General features: G+C 36.9%; 1 protein-coding gene across 4 annotated transcripts in view; it reads left to right on the plus strand.

Moving 5' to 3' along the window:
* Positions 1 to 14425, plus strand: part of OSBPL3 (oxysterol binding protein like 3) — a 94068-nt gene that overhangs the window by 65565 nt on the left and 14078 nt on the right. For all 4 annotated transcript variants that reach the window (XM_032704485.1, XM_032704476.1, XM_032704470.1 and 1 more), the window contains 5 exons: positions 2664 to 2798; positions 3492 to 3585; positions 6555 to 6805; positions 8556 to 8693; positions 11431 to 11494. In XM_032704485.1, the coding sequence (XP_032560376.1) occupies positions 2664 to 2798; positions 3492 to 3585; positions 6555 to 6805; positions 8556 to 8693; positions 11431 to 11494 (682 nt within the window). The remainder of the gene's footprint in view (positions 1 to 2663; positions 2799 to 3491; positions 3586 to 6554; positions 6806 to 8555; positions 8694 to 11430; positions 11495 to 14425) is intronic.

The following is a 14425-nucleotide window of genomic DNA, read 5'->3' on the forward strand; positions in this document are numbered from 1 at the left end:
GTCTGCTTTTGTGGTTGTGAGTCACGTCTGATGATGCATTGTGTGATATTTGATTTCAAAGACTTTCCTTGTGAGCAGGTTTCCTGAGCACACCTACCGTTGCCTTTTGCTACTGGTTCCTGGTGTTCTCCCTTGCCTCCTGCCTGCTTCTCATTCAGCATGAACAGAGCTGCCACTTTGTTACCCTCATGCTGCTGTTTCTGTCGCCCTTAGTCCCTTGTTAACTTTCAAGTTCTGTAGACCTTTTGTTGACTGTCAAAGTATTGTTAACCCAGAGTGCTGGCTACTGGTGTGGATTGTGTAAGGTTTAGAACACTTACCAGACATTTCCATGAAAGGATCAAAGTTAATTGGACATACAAGAGCTCTTTCTACCATTTAGTTTTCTTTTTGTGAAAGCAGGAAGTCTTCTATATATCCAGTTAACCACTTTGAGATGCACCGATGTTCAGACAATCTTTTGGCTCACTGCAGAATGCGTGTGAATATGGTGTAATTAAAAGTCATAAGATCTAAGTGTTAATGGTGTTAGTGAGGGAAGCCAGAACAGTGTTATTTCTGATGGATTTTCCTATATGTTAACTCATACAGAAACCTCTGCTACGCTTGTAGTATAAATCTTCCATTAGAACTTGAGTGGATGTAATGCTGGGGGTTTTATATAACTAATTATTTCCTTTTCTTTTTAAAGACAATTTAGTCATTCCATCTGTTCACTTCTGGCTTAGTTCTGTTTCAGTGGAGCTGTGTGTTGGTGATATTTAGCTGTTCAGGTTTTGGGGTTTTCTTCCTTAAGGTAGTTGATCATTCTAATGCCTTTTGCTTTTAATCCCATGAGAATTTGAACAACACTTCAACTGCTATTTAGAAAAGCGTTAATGCACTGTTATTTAATTTTAGGCTTTCTTTATTTTCTTATTTAGTGAACATTTTTGCAGTGACAATGGATTATTTCTGAAACTTGTTCTGTGCACTATACACACATAGAGACATACATGACAGAAACAGATTTCAAATAGTCCGTAGAGGTTTCATTCACAAATTCCCTCTGGCAAGTTTTGGGATGGAACTTAAAGATAAAATCACTTATACTGGAGAAGTTTAATTTTAAAATTGTTTGAGGACTGTGATACAGTAGTGCTGCTCTGAGGAAGACAGGGTCACTGCAAAAAACTTGTTACTACATGATACATCAGGTGCTATGATTGACCTGTGAAAATTGAAGCAGTGTAAGATAGTATCCCAAGCCTTTGCATAAAGGAAAAGTTTAGTTTGTCTATTGGGTAGTTTAATTGTAATTCATCATGCCAGAGTGGGAACATGGAAGAAGACAACCTGAAACTTATGTGTTAGATATAAAAACCTGCTGTTCTTTTATGAGTCTTTCCTGCTCACTTTCCTTCTCAGATTCAAAATAGTATTGGAAACAATCCCAGTAGCAATGCTTATGTGTGTAAGATTTTTTTTTTTTTTTACTGGTAGGCTAGTGTAACTGCCTTCCCACAGAAGAGACAATGTTGAGGTTTCCTCTTTTTTCCCTGCTGTATCAGAAGGATTTTTTTAAAGTCTTTTGTATAGCAGTTTGGTTTTTTCCATGTCACCATTATCAGCATCTGCTGAATAACATTCCATACAATAGTAAAACCTACCAACAGAAAAGCTTTGAAAGAAGATTTGTCAGTTTGATTATAGATTTATCAGACTGTTCATTATGTTTTTCTGAAAATAAATAGTACAATTCCTGCAAAATTATGGTAGAGCAGTCATGGTTACAAGTTAGTAAAGCACTTCATGCCGAAAAGCTTGAAAGCAGCTAATAAAGTCCTTTGGGCCAGCTTCCTTTGTATTGGTGGAGTTATCAGAAAAAACAAAGGTGCTCAGTGTTCTCCAACTTTTTTACTGTATCCCCAGAATGAGCCAAGTTTCACTGGTCACCTCACCTTTGCTAGGCCACATTTTGGAACTTCACTTACACCAATCTGTAGAGCTTCCATGGGAGGAGTTATCAAGATCTCTGTGGCAATCAACTGTGCCTCCAGCAGCAAAAGCAATTCCGCTTATATGGTTTTGATAGTGTGTTGGTTTTGGATAACATGAGAGATATCTCCGGTGTGGATATAAAGGAAAACTTTCCAAAGAACAGCACAGAAAATTAGTGAAGAAAAAGAGCTAGGAAAACACTCTATTATAAAGGAAGCAACTTTACCCCTCTGAATTTTGTACACCGCTGTACTGCAGGCTTTGCAATAAGCAAGGCTTAGGGAGGAAAAGACTGATTCATTTGCCAAGATCAGAAAGGAGCATGAAGCTAGGATGTAATATAAAGATGTGGGAGTTTTGTCCTTTTGTGGGCTTTTTGATGACACACTTGTATATATCTGGCTAAATCATTAAAATAGCAAAACATTTTGACATGCAGCACATAACTGATTTACTGAATAGGCATTGCTTTTTTGCATTCTTTTTTCCTTCTTCTCTTTGGTCTGTTTTACTTTGGTCTTAAATCCCTCTTTGAAACATGTTACCTTTCACTTAAATTGGAGAGGAGCATGTGCAATCTTCTCCCAGTGTTTTAGAGCCCTTCAAGTTATATGATTGTGGAATCTCATGCATAAATGTTTGTGGTATTTCCCCTCTCAAAATTTTTTATTTCTTTTAAACAGGAAAATTCAAGAGAAGAAGGCAGAGGTCTTGTTCACCAGGTCTCCAATGAAAGCAGACTGTCTATAGCTGACTCTCTCACAGAATTTTTTGATGCACAGGAAGTCCTACTGTCTGCTAGTTCTTCAGAAAATGAGGTCTGAGCAATAAGATTGATATCATTCTGATGTAGTTTCTTATCTGCTAATTGACATGTAGTCTTTCTGAGTGCCAACTGTACATTAGAATTCCAGAAAATTTGAATTTTCAAAACATTTGGAAAGTAATATGCCATTTGTGTTTATTTTCTATCATTGTCTCTTCACAGTAAGGTGTAGCAATTATTATGGAGAACTCTTATATACACATCGAGGCAGATGGCAATTAGGTAGCTACTATGCAAATACTGCATATATTGTATTGTCTGCCTTCAGTCATTATACAGGTGCTTAGGGAGTCACATCACAGAAATAGTTATTCATAGCTGTCCTTGTTGTATCTGTAGGTACCCTGTGGCTGATGTCGTGCACATTGAAATTCATTAGCTCATTTTGTCACCTCTTTTGAGTTCCGTAAAAACCTTGGTCTTTGATATGAGGAAAGCTTGGTCTTCTTAGCTATGAGGCCAAGAAGACCAAGCTGTCTCCACTAAAAGAGTAGTTGAATTTTCAGTGATGATATCTCCTAAACTCAGTGGTGTCTTCTTAGGGGTTTGTAGCATTTTTCTGTAGTACTGAAAATGGTTCAAATATATTAAAATGATAATTGCAGTGGACAGTAACAATTTTCTCATGCATATGGGGTTATTTTAATGAGTGAATGTAATCTTGCTTTTTTCCCCCCACACTCAGGTATCAGATGATGACTCATATGTAAGTGATATCAGTGATAATATCTCAGAAGATAACCTAAGCAATGACATGGAGAATGAAAGACAAACTTTAGGTAAGTTCAGTTTTTTCTTACACCATGTTTTGAGAATTTTCTTTGTTTCTGTTTGCTTGGGATATTTTTTTTTCTTCTCTTACTAGATAATTAGATATTATAGGTTTTGAGATGTAAACAGCCTGTGTTTTTTCTCTTTAGCCTCAGATTTTTTTTGAACAGCAGATTCTGACTAAAATGTTTAACACGGTCTGGCCACTGTTGATTAGTGGTTCTGTATCAGCAGGGAAACACCTATTTTCTTGACTTCTTTGGTGCAGCTCCCACTCCTCAGTTTCACATGGCCATAGGATTTTTCAAAGTAGCAAGGCCTAACTGATTTTTTTTTTCAAAAAGTAAGTTTGTTCTTGTCACACTGTTTTTTTAGTCTGCAATTTAACAACCCCATTCAGAATTGTGTTGTTTTAGCAGAACTCATGTTTAAAGGAATGTGAGAATAATTGCACACTGGCAGGCCTGGTGCATGTTTTAATCATGATAGTATTGTTAGTACATATGCTAATTTAATTGTCTTTCAAATTAGAAAGAGTTCCAAAAAAAGAGGGAGAAGAATTGATCATAACAAACTGATCAGCTTTGTGCCTTGAACTCCTTTCAGCTAACCACAATGTTCTTCCCACTCTAACAATGTATTTTTATCTTCAAAACTGCTGAACACTGATTTCTCACTAGCAACTGTTTCCTGATCATCTCCAAGGACCTGTAGATCCCTGTGAACCTGGGTAGTTTGATATGCCTGGAGAATTGTTCTATTTTGTAACTGTTCAAAAATGAAGAGTTTGTTGTTTGTTTGTTTGTTTTTGTAAGATAGGAAAGAATACAGATTTATTTCATATCATGATCAGGACCTTAGAAAACTGTACTAGTGTGACTGTTCATCTTCTTGTAACAAAGGCTGTCACTGAAGCTCTTCCATATCAGCAGTACCTCCGCGTGCTTCTGGTACCTGCTATTTCTGTGCTTTGGGCAGCCTGCCACTGCCATTAATAGAAAGCTGAGTGTCTTTTTTCTACAGGGCTTTAGCTGCACCATAAATTGTGTGATTATGATAAAATCCTCTGGCCACTGTAAGGTAGAAGGTCAGACCAGATGTTGATAATGGCCCAGTTTGGCCTTAAAGGTCACTGAGTCTAGCTGGAAGTCAGATGTACGAATCTCCTTAAGTATTGATGCTGTCTATTTGTCACAGCTCTTGCAAACCAGAACTGCAGAGGCTTTTCTGTAATGGAGGGTGGGCAAACTTCAGTGTATAGAAAACTTGGTATCTGAATATCTTAGTTCTTACTCTACTCTGTTTTTTCACCATTTTACCCCAATTAATGGGCTACTGCAGAATATGTAAATAAGTCAGTTAGTAGCCAGAATCCCATTTCTGGGATCTCTTGTAATCAAGGATAAATCTTTAGCATTTACCTCCTTCTCCAGATATCTCCTCATTCCTGAGGTATCTAAGGGAACATCCTTGTTTTTGGCCTCTTCTGATATTAAATAGGGAAGTATAGGAGCCAATCTTTTAATTCTCAACAGTATAATTGTTTCAAGTAGATTTTCTGATTCATAGTGCCCGTGTCATTTTTATGCAAAAAGAAAGATATAGGCAAGGGACTGCAAATAGTTCACCTGTCCTTTTTACAGTAACTCAGCCACATAAGCTATTAGGACTTCTAGTTTGCAAGTGGCAGGAAAGATGGAAACTTCTTTCTCAAAACTTTGAGGCTACTGATTACACTTTAAAATCTCCATGTGAGATGTGGGCTAGCGGGCACGGAGAAGTTTGTCCTTGGGGTTATCTGTCACTGCTGGAAGCACTGCTGACACCATGCTTATGTCAGTGGAACAGCAGAAGAAATGCTTTTTGAAATTGTGCTTTTAAGGGCAGGGATGCTTTGGGCATGTGCAGCACAGAAGAGATGTGCTGCCCAGTGTGGTTTTAATTCCTCTGAGACAAAGCTGTGTGAGGAAAGCCAGGAAAGGATGGGGGTTGACAGACGGAGGCTATGCCCGAAGTTCTCCAAATAGTAAGTGATTCTAAGGCAGCAGCTTACTAGGTGCTCCTAAGGATGTGTAAAGATAAAATATGTTCCTGTAGTGGCAAACTCATTCCTCTCTGAAACGAAAGTGATGTACAGCTAAACAATGTAATCACTTTAGACTAGTGCCTGTTGCAGAAGCTTGTAGCTCTATTTGGATCCTGCTACAAATCATTTCATGGCACACTTAGAACTATTTATTGTGTTCCAATGGCCTTGATGTAGCAACACAGACTTCAGATTTTTGTTTCAAGGACTCTTGACTCGAGTATTTTTATTTTTTTTATCTTTAGCAAACCCATAGCTCCACAGTTTCCTCAGCCTTTCCACCTTTAAAACATGTCATTTCTCCATCACTGTATGGGCATATCTCAAAGCTAACGTCACTAAAAAGCTTTAAATGCTATAGGAACACTGTGGAAAAGTCTGCATGTAAATTCGTGTGCAGTAAATTTCCCTGGTAGGAGTATTCAAAAAAGTAGGAAAAGATCAGTAGGAGTTGTTATTATCCCTAAATCTGTAAGTTACATCTCGCCTTCTGAGAAGTGTCAATTTAATTGAAGCTCTGTCAAGGAAGGAGGTTTTATGTCCCTCAAACAGATAAGAATCCATCTCTGTTACAAATAAAATGGTTACAATATTTACTCTTTGAAATTCAGTGGAAAGTCTGAGTCTTTTCTTACATCCTTTAAGGGGAAGGAAGGTCATTTTTTACTCATCTTTTGTACCTGGCATTTACCTCAGTTAAAATACATAAAATCTTGTTCTTAATTTTGTCATTTTTATAACAGGCTATCGTCAAACCACAAGTGAAATACTTGAATGAATTGTGGGTGGAAGGAAGTTTTGACAGAAGAAAAGATGGTTGCATTTTAATGTATGTGTGCAAGAGGGATGAAACTAAGTGTGAATTGACTTGTTCTGCCACTTCCTTTCCAGACTGTATTTCTGAAAGTGGAATTGGATGCAATTCTAAACGAAGAACATGTTTACCAGCTCCATGTCCTAATACGAGTAACATCAGCCTCTGGAATATCCTGAGAAACAACATTGGAAAGGATCTCTCCAAAGTGGCCATGCCTGTTGAATTAAACGAGCCGCTCAACACCCTTCAGCGTCTCTGCGAGGAGCTGGAGTACAGTGAACTACTGGATAAAGCAGCGCACACACCGAACCCATTTGAACGGATGGTAAATATGTTATTCCAAATACTTGGTAACATTCAATATAATTGCAATAGAGTAAATATAAAAACAGTGCTAAAGAAATGAAGATATTTGGTTGCATTTTTCTGTTTCTCTCAGCTGAGAGAGGCAAACTCTCCAAATATGTGCCTGTACATATTTACATAACCACTGCTTTTGACTCCTCTACATCATTTCTGTTGCCTTTTCAGGAAGCCTCTCTTTTCTCAAGTACTTTGCTGTTCTACAAGTTTAAACAGAAAAGGAGCTTAGTTCTGTTTTGCAGCAAAATGGGAGGAGAGGATTGTGTATGAAAACTACAATTTCTCTTTTTTCAAGAGTGTCTGATCTGGTAACACATTTGTAAAGAGAAGATGCTGGATCTTCCAGCCCTACAAAACTGTGATATCTCTGTATTAACTAAATGAGCTCAATATTTTTTATGAACTGGTTTTCTGAAGTTTTGGAGTTGATCCAAAATGTTCAGGATCTCAAAACCAGGCCAATACAATTGTATGTTGGGTACAATAATGGTGTCATCTTCTGCCAGTGTGGAACTCTGAATTCTGCACTTGAAAAGAACAAGAGAAAAATGCATTTCAGTTGTTCTGCTTCCAGGTGTACAAGAACTACTTAATATGTAAGCCCATAAATAAAGGATTAGAAACTCCCTAAATTCTCTTAACAGGAAGATAAAGATTTTCCCATGAACTGAATTAAGCTTTTTCAACTCAGTATAACTTTGAATGTAAATAGTCATGTTACAAATACTTACTGAGAAGCCTCTTGCCTCATTCTGACAGTCTCCAGGGTTACAATTTAGGGTCTGTTCCCAGGGTGTGGCTGTTCACCGGTGTTTTCCAGTCCATAATTTTTGTTCTCTTGAGAACATATGCTAACAGGAAAAGGAAATGAGCAGTAGTTTTTCATAGGGGAGTGAAAAGAAGCTTTTTCCCAAGCGTCTGGAAATTACGAGTAATCTTTGCCTTTGAGAAATTCCTGAGGCAAAATTATTTCTGGATGTTGCATAGTAATTGCAATAGTTCATAAAAGAGACTTTCTTAAGTGGATTTGGTTTCTGAAACTGTGAAAGGAGAACATCTACACCTTCATAAGATGAGGAAAAGGAAATGAAAGCAGAAAAATAGTACAAAAAATACTTGAATGAAACAACCCCAAATTCTAAATCCTCATGTTTAGAAGGAATTGTGCTTGAGCTGACTTGGGTTACCTGTGTCTCAGTCCTAATCAAGAACAGTTTCATGACTAAGTCATAGCACACAGTAGATAAAAGATAATTTAATTCAAACTGCCTTAGAAATAGCAAGCTTGGTGAAAATTCATCCCGTGCTTCCTGTGCCATGTTTAGATAAAGGATAGTTGATAGATCTATGGAATCACAGACTATAACTATAAAAGTCAGTTATTATACAAAATCTAACAGTGATTTTTAAGGTTATTGCTTTGAGCTCTGTTGCAGAATGCTAAGCCGTTTCAAACACTTTTCAGAAATGCTTTTTTTGATTGATGAGATTTGCAGTGTCTGACACTCATAATTCCATTGCTGGACTGTTGACTGACTCTCTGAAAACTGAATAATTCTCTAATGTGTGAACTAGGGCTTAACTTGCAGGAGACATGCACGTGTATAGTTTTGCAAATGAAAAATACAGAATCTGATGTTAGGATAACCTTTTTTTTTTTTTCATTTCTGTCATAAATTAGTTAATCAAAATGCAAAACATGTTCTTCCCAGGTGTATATAGCTGCATTTGCAGTCTCTGCGTATGCATCCAGTTACTACCGAGCTGGAAGTAAGCCATTTAATCCTGTACTTGGAGAAACCTATGAATGTATTCGTGAAGATAAGGGTTTCCAGTTCTTTGCAGAACAGGTATTGTATGCTGCAACCCCTAGAATTGCTACTTGATACATTGCATCATTCTAAATGTGTTTCTGGAATCCCCTGGAATTAAAGGCAAAATACAAAATTACTTTACACAACCTGAGCCCAGCAAAAATCAAGGGATGTTGCTGAATTATAAATGAAGGAAATTGTTTTTTTGAGGAAAGTCTGCTAAGTCTGGCATGGAACATGACAACCAACAGCTGACACTCAAGAAGCAAAGGCTGGCAGGCTGCCTGCTCCAGTAACTAGATAACTTGGTTAAGTAGAGTGCAATTCCTCATGCTGAAATCTGATCAGGACTGCAACAAGCATTTACATTCTTGCCATTTTCTTTCGTGTGTGTGTGTGTGTGTGTGTGTGTGTGTGTGTGTGTGTGTGTGTGTGTGTGTGTGTGTGTGTGTGTGTGATCATTACAAATACTGTATCTTCAGCTATGTAATATCATCTTTTATAACAAATATATCCCTTGTGTGAGTCAATCAACCACAAGTATTTTCTGTGGCACCATAAATATTTCTGCTTCCTCTACAAATACTTTGTAGGCTAAGCCTTTCACATCTGGTACCACAGCTGAGTAGGTGAAAGATGTGTACAACCCATCATGGTCTGAGTGTTTATGAAGATAATTCCTCAGTAGGAGAATAATTGTTAAGTATGGATGAAAAATATTAAATTTAAACAAGCCAAGTTACCAAAATTGCTAAGCTTGAAACATATGTTGAAGAGGTATAAAACTTAAATATCTGGTGCCTAGGAAAGTAAGAATGACTGAAAGGTGTCTAATTCTGTCTAGACATAACAAAAAAGTGCATTGTGCAGAGGTGTACAACCCAGAAATTTGATCAGAGAAAGACTTCTAAGAGCCTTTATGAAATGGAAAGTATTTTTGACCAGCTCTGAAGGTACAGCATTTTGCACAATATGTTGTAGAGCTGACAAAAAGGAGTGCTCTGTGATGTTTCCTTGGTCTCAGGAAATGCCACATGCAAGAGCAAAAATAAGGAGAGGGGGAAAAAACCCCAACAAAAAGAAAAACATTCAAAGCACGAATCAAATTTAAAGTTCAAGCAGTGTATCTGGTTCTTCACTGTGCTACTTCAGTAGTAAGATTACATGTATAGAGCACTGCAGTTACCAGTGTAACATCAAATTGGAGTAACAAAGGTGAAAATGGTTGATACTGAGCTTAACGTTACACTGAATTAAAAGGAGAAATTTTCACCTGAATTTTGGATAAATCAGTACGAAGGCTACCTTTTATAAGCAGGATTTTTAATACATGAGGGGGCTTGGTCTGTATTGTTCTAATATGTGAAATAAGTGATGTGAGTTTATAGAGTGGTAAAGTTACTGTAAGAGTATGCGGTAGATAAATATTAGGAAGGGAGGAAATAAATTTCATGCAGCCTGCAAGTATTAAATATTTCTCTTTGCATCAGGAGCAGTTGCTTATTGCCTATGCAAGCATTTTGATGCTTATTCTACATAATTTTTTAGTGTGGATAATATGTAATCCATAGAATAGACAAAATGTATAAAATAACAAAGATTCTGATCTATTACTAGATTGAGTTTAGAATAACTCCTCTCAGCACCATGACCTTACTCTGGAATTATAACAGTTTAAGTGAGAGCCAAGTTTAACCCATGTATTATAGTGACATCTGGGGTTAATCTAGGTACAGTATGTAAGAGTGAGTGATGCTCTTGGTGGATTAGGCCATAGCTGAGAGTAATTAGTACTTTTATCTTTCTTTTTAAACCAAGTAGAGGATTTCAATAAATAACTGGAAGCCTGTGACGGATTTGCAAAGTGAGTAACAAAGAAGAAAGTAAAACTGCATTTGAGCCATGTAGGTGGTTAAGAAATTAAATTCATAGTGGGAAATAGCAATTTGACTTGAAAATAGAGTTGCCCAAAGGACTGTAGGCATCAAAGCGCTGGTCCTGATCTGTTGTTAGTGTTCAGCCAGAGGGGAGAATTCTAAGGCAAGGAGTAGTGGCTGCTTTCAGTTTGTGCAGTTTTTTAATTTACTATTGCATTTGAATAGTCTGCATTGTGTATTTGTTTATTTACTCTCAGTCCTTGCTTTGCTCTTTTGGTGGTTGCCCTAATTCATGTACAGCTATCACTCAGAGCTGATGAAATGCAGTGTACGTGGTTAGAGTTTTGCAGTAGAAACACCTGGAGTGTCACTACTGCAGTGGAAGGGGTTGCTGGATGGAATTTTGTGGCTTGATTTCTCCACCTGTGGCCCCCTCAGAGATGCTGATCGCTGCCTCCTCCCTCATAGTCAGGGATTTGTGGTTATTTACAGTACAGAAGCTTTAGGCCTTTGTTGTGTGTGGGTTTTTTGTTTGTTTGTTTTAATTTGTCTGTGTGCTCAAAGTGTGGCTTAATCTATTAAGAGGTCCTAAGGGTAAATTTAATTATCACCTTACAAACAGTGTATAAAACATATAGCTAGATTTTCATTCAAACAAAATTCACAGGCCTTTTAAAATAAGTGTTTCCCATTTATTTCAAGGCTTCTTAAGCCTCAGTACCTTATTAATCTCACTGCCTCCCCCTTCAGGGCACAACTGCAAAGGGAAAGTAAATGTTCAAATTGTAAATGCCGTATGGGAGTGAAAGGGGAAAAAACCAAAGAACACAAACCAAAATGACAGTTCAAGGGTTAATATGTTCATCTTTTTCTTTCTCCCTTTTATGTCTTGTTAGGTCAGTCACCATCCACCTATTTCTGCATGCCATGCTGAATCTGTGAATTTTGCTTTTTGGCAAGGTAACTCTTCAGTCTCTCATTTACTTTTATAGTGTTCATAATATTTTCATTGTATGTCTAACACAAAATATGCAGAAATTAGGAAAAGTTGAAATTCCTTCTTTAAGTGTATTAGAATGCCTTTAAGAAATGCTAACCTATACTTACTTGCATGCTTCTTACTTAGATTTTCTGCTATTATAAAAAAGTTCAAGGTGGTTTGGTTTGTTTTTTTATATATAACATTGATTATTCTTTTAATGTAAAAATGTCTGCAGTTCTTAAAAATCAGGGGTTTTGGGATGTGTGTGTGTTTTTTTAGTAAAGAAGAATTGTACCTCAAGCTATTTATAAAACAAACAATCTAGAAGACAGCATGAAAAAAGCCACAAGTTAAATCCTGAACCTTGGCAAATCTTGTAAACCTGGTCTGAAAGTAATCCTCAAAAATGGGCTTAACAGCAAGGGGAAATACATTTACATGCTGGCATTATTACAGTATGTAAGATTTTGTGCTATGTAACTCCTAACATTGTTTCAAAAGACGTGTGTTGAAGCTTTGTTTGCTGTGTAACGCTGGTGAAGATGTCAGCCAATAATAGTACCTTGCGTGGTTAGATAATTTTGGAGTGTACACAAAACATAACTATGCCTTTTAACTCAGTTAAAATCCTTCACCCAGAGGTTTGTCAATTCACAATGTAGCCATATTATAATCTTTTTTTTTATGATTGACTCTGCTGACTTGATTATAGTTATTACAGATGTAGCCATAAAGAACAGAAATTGGAACCCATTAGTCTGAGTTTTATTATTTCATGTAATTCTTTGCCTTGTAAGCAAGGAGACACAAGAATCATTTTGTTGTTAGCCAAAAAGCTAAGATGACCAAAAATATATTCAGTAACTGAATACTGTATAAATAAGACTAGATAGCAGCCTGTCTTAATAAAAATAGATGAGACTGATTTGTTTAACAAATCTTGACAACTGTTATCACTCAAATATTTTAACACTTCCGTTTAGAGAAAAAAGGTCTGCTGTAATAATGAGAGCTGAGAATCTGTTTAATGAGAAAGAGTCTGAGATTTGGTCTTGATGAGCGCTGGAGAATCGATCAGGTTATAGTAGGGTTTAGGTTTTCTTGTTTGTTATGTTTTTGAATGTGGCTAGCTGAGCTTACAGGAGGTCTAGACAGTGACTTTTTTCCATAGCAAAGGCAATTTTTAAATGCTGTGACTTCTTGTAATGGGGTTATACTAACTTATGTGTAGAAAGATTAATATCAAGTTAATCATAAAGGCAGCTTGTCAGTGAGTTTAGTTCTTTCTGTGTGCAAAGATCTTTTCACTTGCTGTATTACCTTCTCAGCTGAAAAGGAGATAGTACTCAGCAACATTGCCAGAGTAGTGCTGTCATCCCACCAGAAACAGACCTTAGTTCATATCAATAAATCTCTTGATCATTTCTAGTGAACTAGAAGACTGGGTTCTGACAGGGACAGATATTTTGGAAATAGCTTTTCATGACTTAGGAAGCTGACTCTGCAAAGCAGTGTCAACACATGAGTAGTGGAAATTAAGAAAGTTCCAGCTATTACAACGTCTGTGCCTGAATTAGTCTGAGCATCTCTTTGAAATAACACTTTGCTTTTCTCTGCTGTCGTAAAATTCTTGCATGATCAAGTTGCACACTGGTTCCCAAGATGTCTCCCACATACTGATCACTGTGGGACAGCTTTGCCATCTGTGAGAACATAGAATGTGAAACAGTCTGGTAATGCATTTAAACTGTTAAACTCAGCAGGTTTTGTTCTTTCTCTTCCATCCCACTGCAGAAGAGAGAAAGCTAGTACAGAATTCAGCTCAACAATGTCATACTCTAGGTAGTGTTGGACCTGTTATAGGGCGGTGTAGGAATCACAACAGAATCGCTGTCACTGAAGATGCTGACTAAGCATCAAACTTCAAAACAGAAAAAAACCACAAAAGGTCCTTCTCTCAACTGATAAGAAAAGGATCATTTTTTTTTCCATTCTGCCTTATGTCCCATTCCAGTCTTTGCAATGGTAGTCAGCTTAGTGTGGCTCAGTCATCACTTGTACATGTATACTTGGCAGATACGTAATCTCCTAACTGTGGTTTGAGCATCTATCTCACAGCCACCATAACAGCTTCCCCTCAAAATTGCACAGGAAACAGTGTTTTGTTTTCCTTGTGCTAGAACTAACATATTTTTGAAACTAGAGTTGAATTTTCACCTCTTTTTCAGATTGTGTAGGAAATGGAGTTCCTGGTGTCTGATGTAGGAAAGGTACTATTCCCCTGAGCTCTGAAGTTATTATGGAAGTTAATATCTGATTATCTAGCCCAGTTTAACTCTAAACCCCTTTTGCCATGCTTCTCTATGTTTCTTTCTCCTCCAGGTGTTTTTGCTTAATAAATTTGGTTAAACTTGCATTGAGTTTTCGTATCTTTTTGGATTTTTTTTTTAAGAAATGATGTGACCTGGACGTCTTTCTGTGATTCAGTCAAGATTTTAAAAGGACAGTTAAACTTACAGAGGAAGTTAGACTAAATCCCTCTGTAATTTTGTGCCTTTTGAAACATTCTTTGACCTCTTCACTGTGGATGTTCTTGTTATACTTTTGTATTTGAAATTCTGCTTTTGTTTTTGAAAATGTCTGCATTCATTCACTAGCAACTGAATTGTAGACAAGTATATGCTGCCTATAGCTTTTCAAATTCCTTTCTTTTGAAAAAGTTTTTGAGAGGACTTTAAACATATGTTACTTTGCTATTTTAATAACAATATAATGAAAATCAAACAAAACAAGCAAACAACAAAAAACCCAACAACCAATGTTTGAAGGTCCACAGCATTCTTTGAGCACTTATGTTGCACTTTGTTATTTTGTATTTCTTGACAATGAAGTAGAACTCAGGAACTGAC

The sequence above is a fragment of the Chiroxiphia lanceolata genome, chromosome 1, assembly GCF_009829145.1.
Source record: "Chiroxiphia lanceolata isolate bChiLan1 chromosome 1, bChiLan1.pri, whole genome shotgun sequence".
Taxonomy (NCBI): domain Eukaryota; kingdom Metazoa; phylum Chordata; class Aves; order Passeriformes; family Pipridae; genus Chiroxiphia; species Chiroxiphia lanceolata.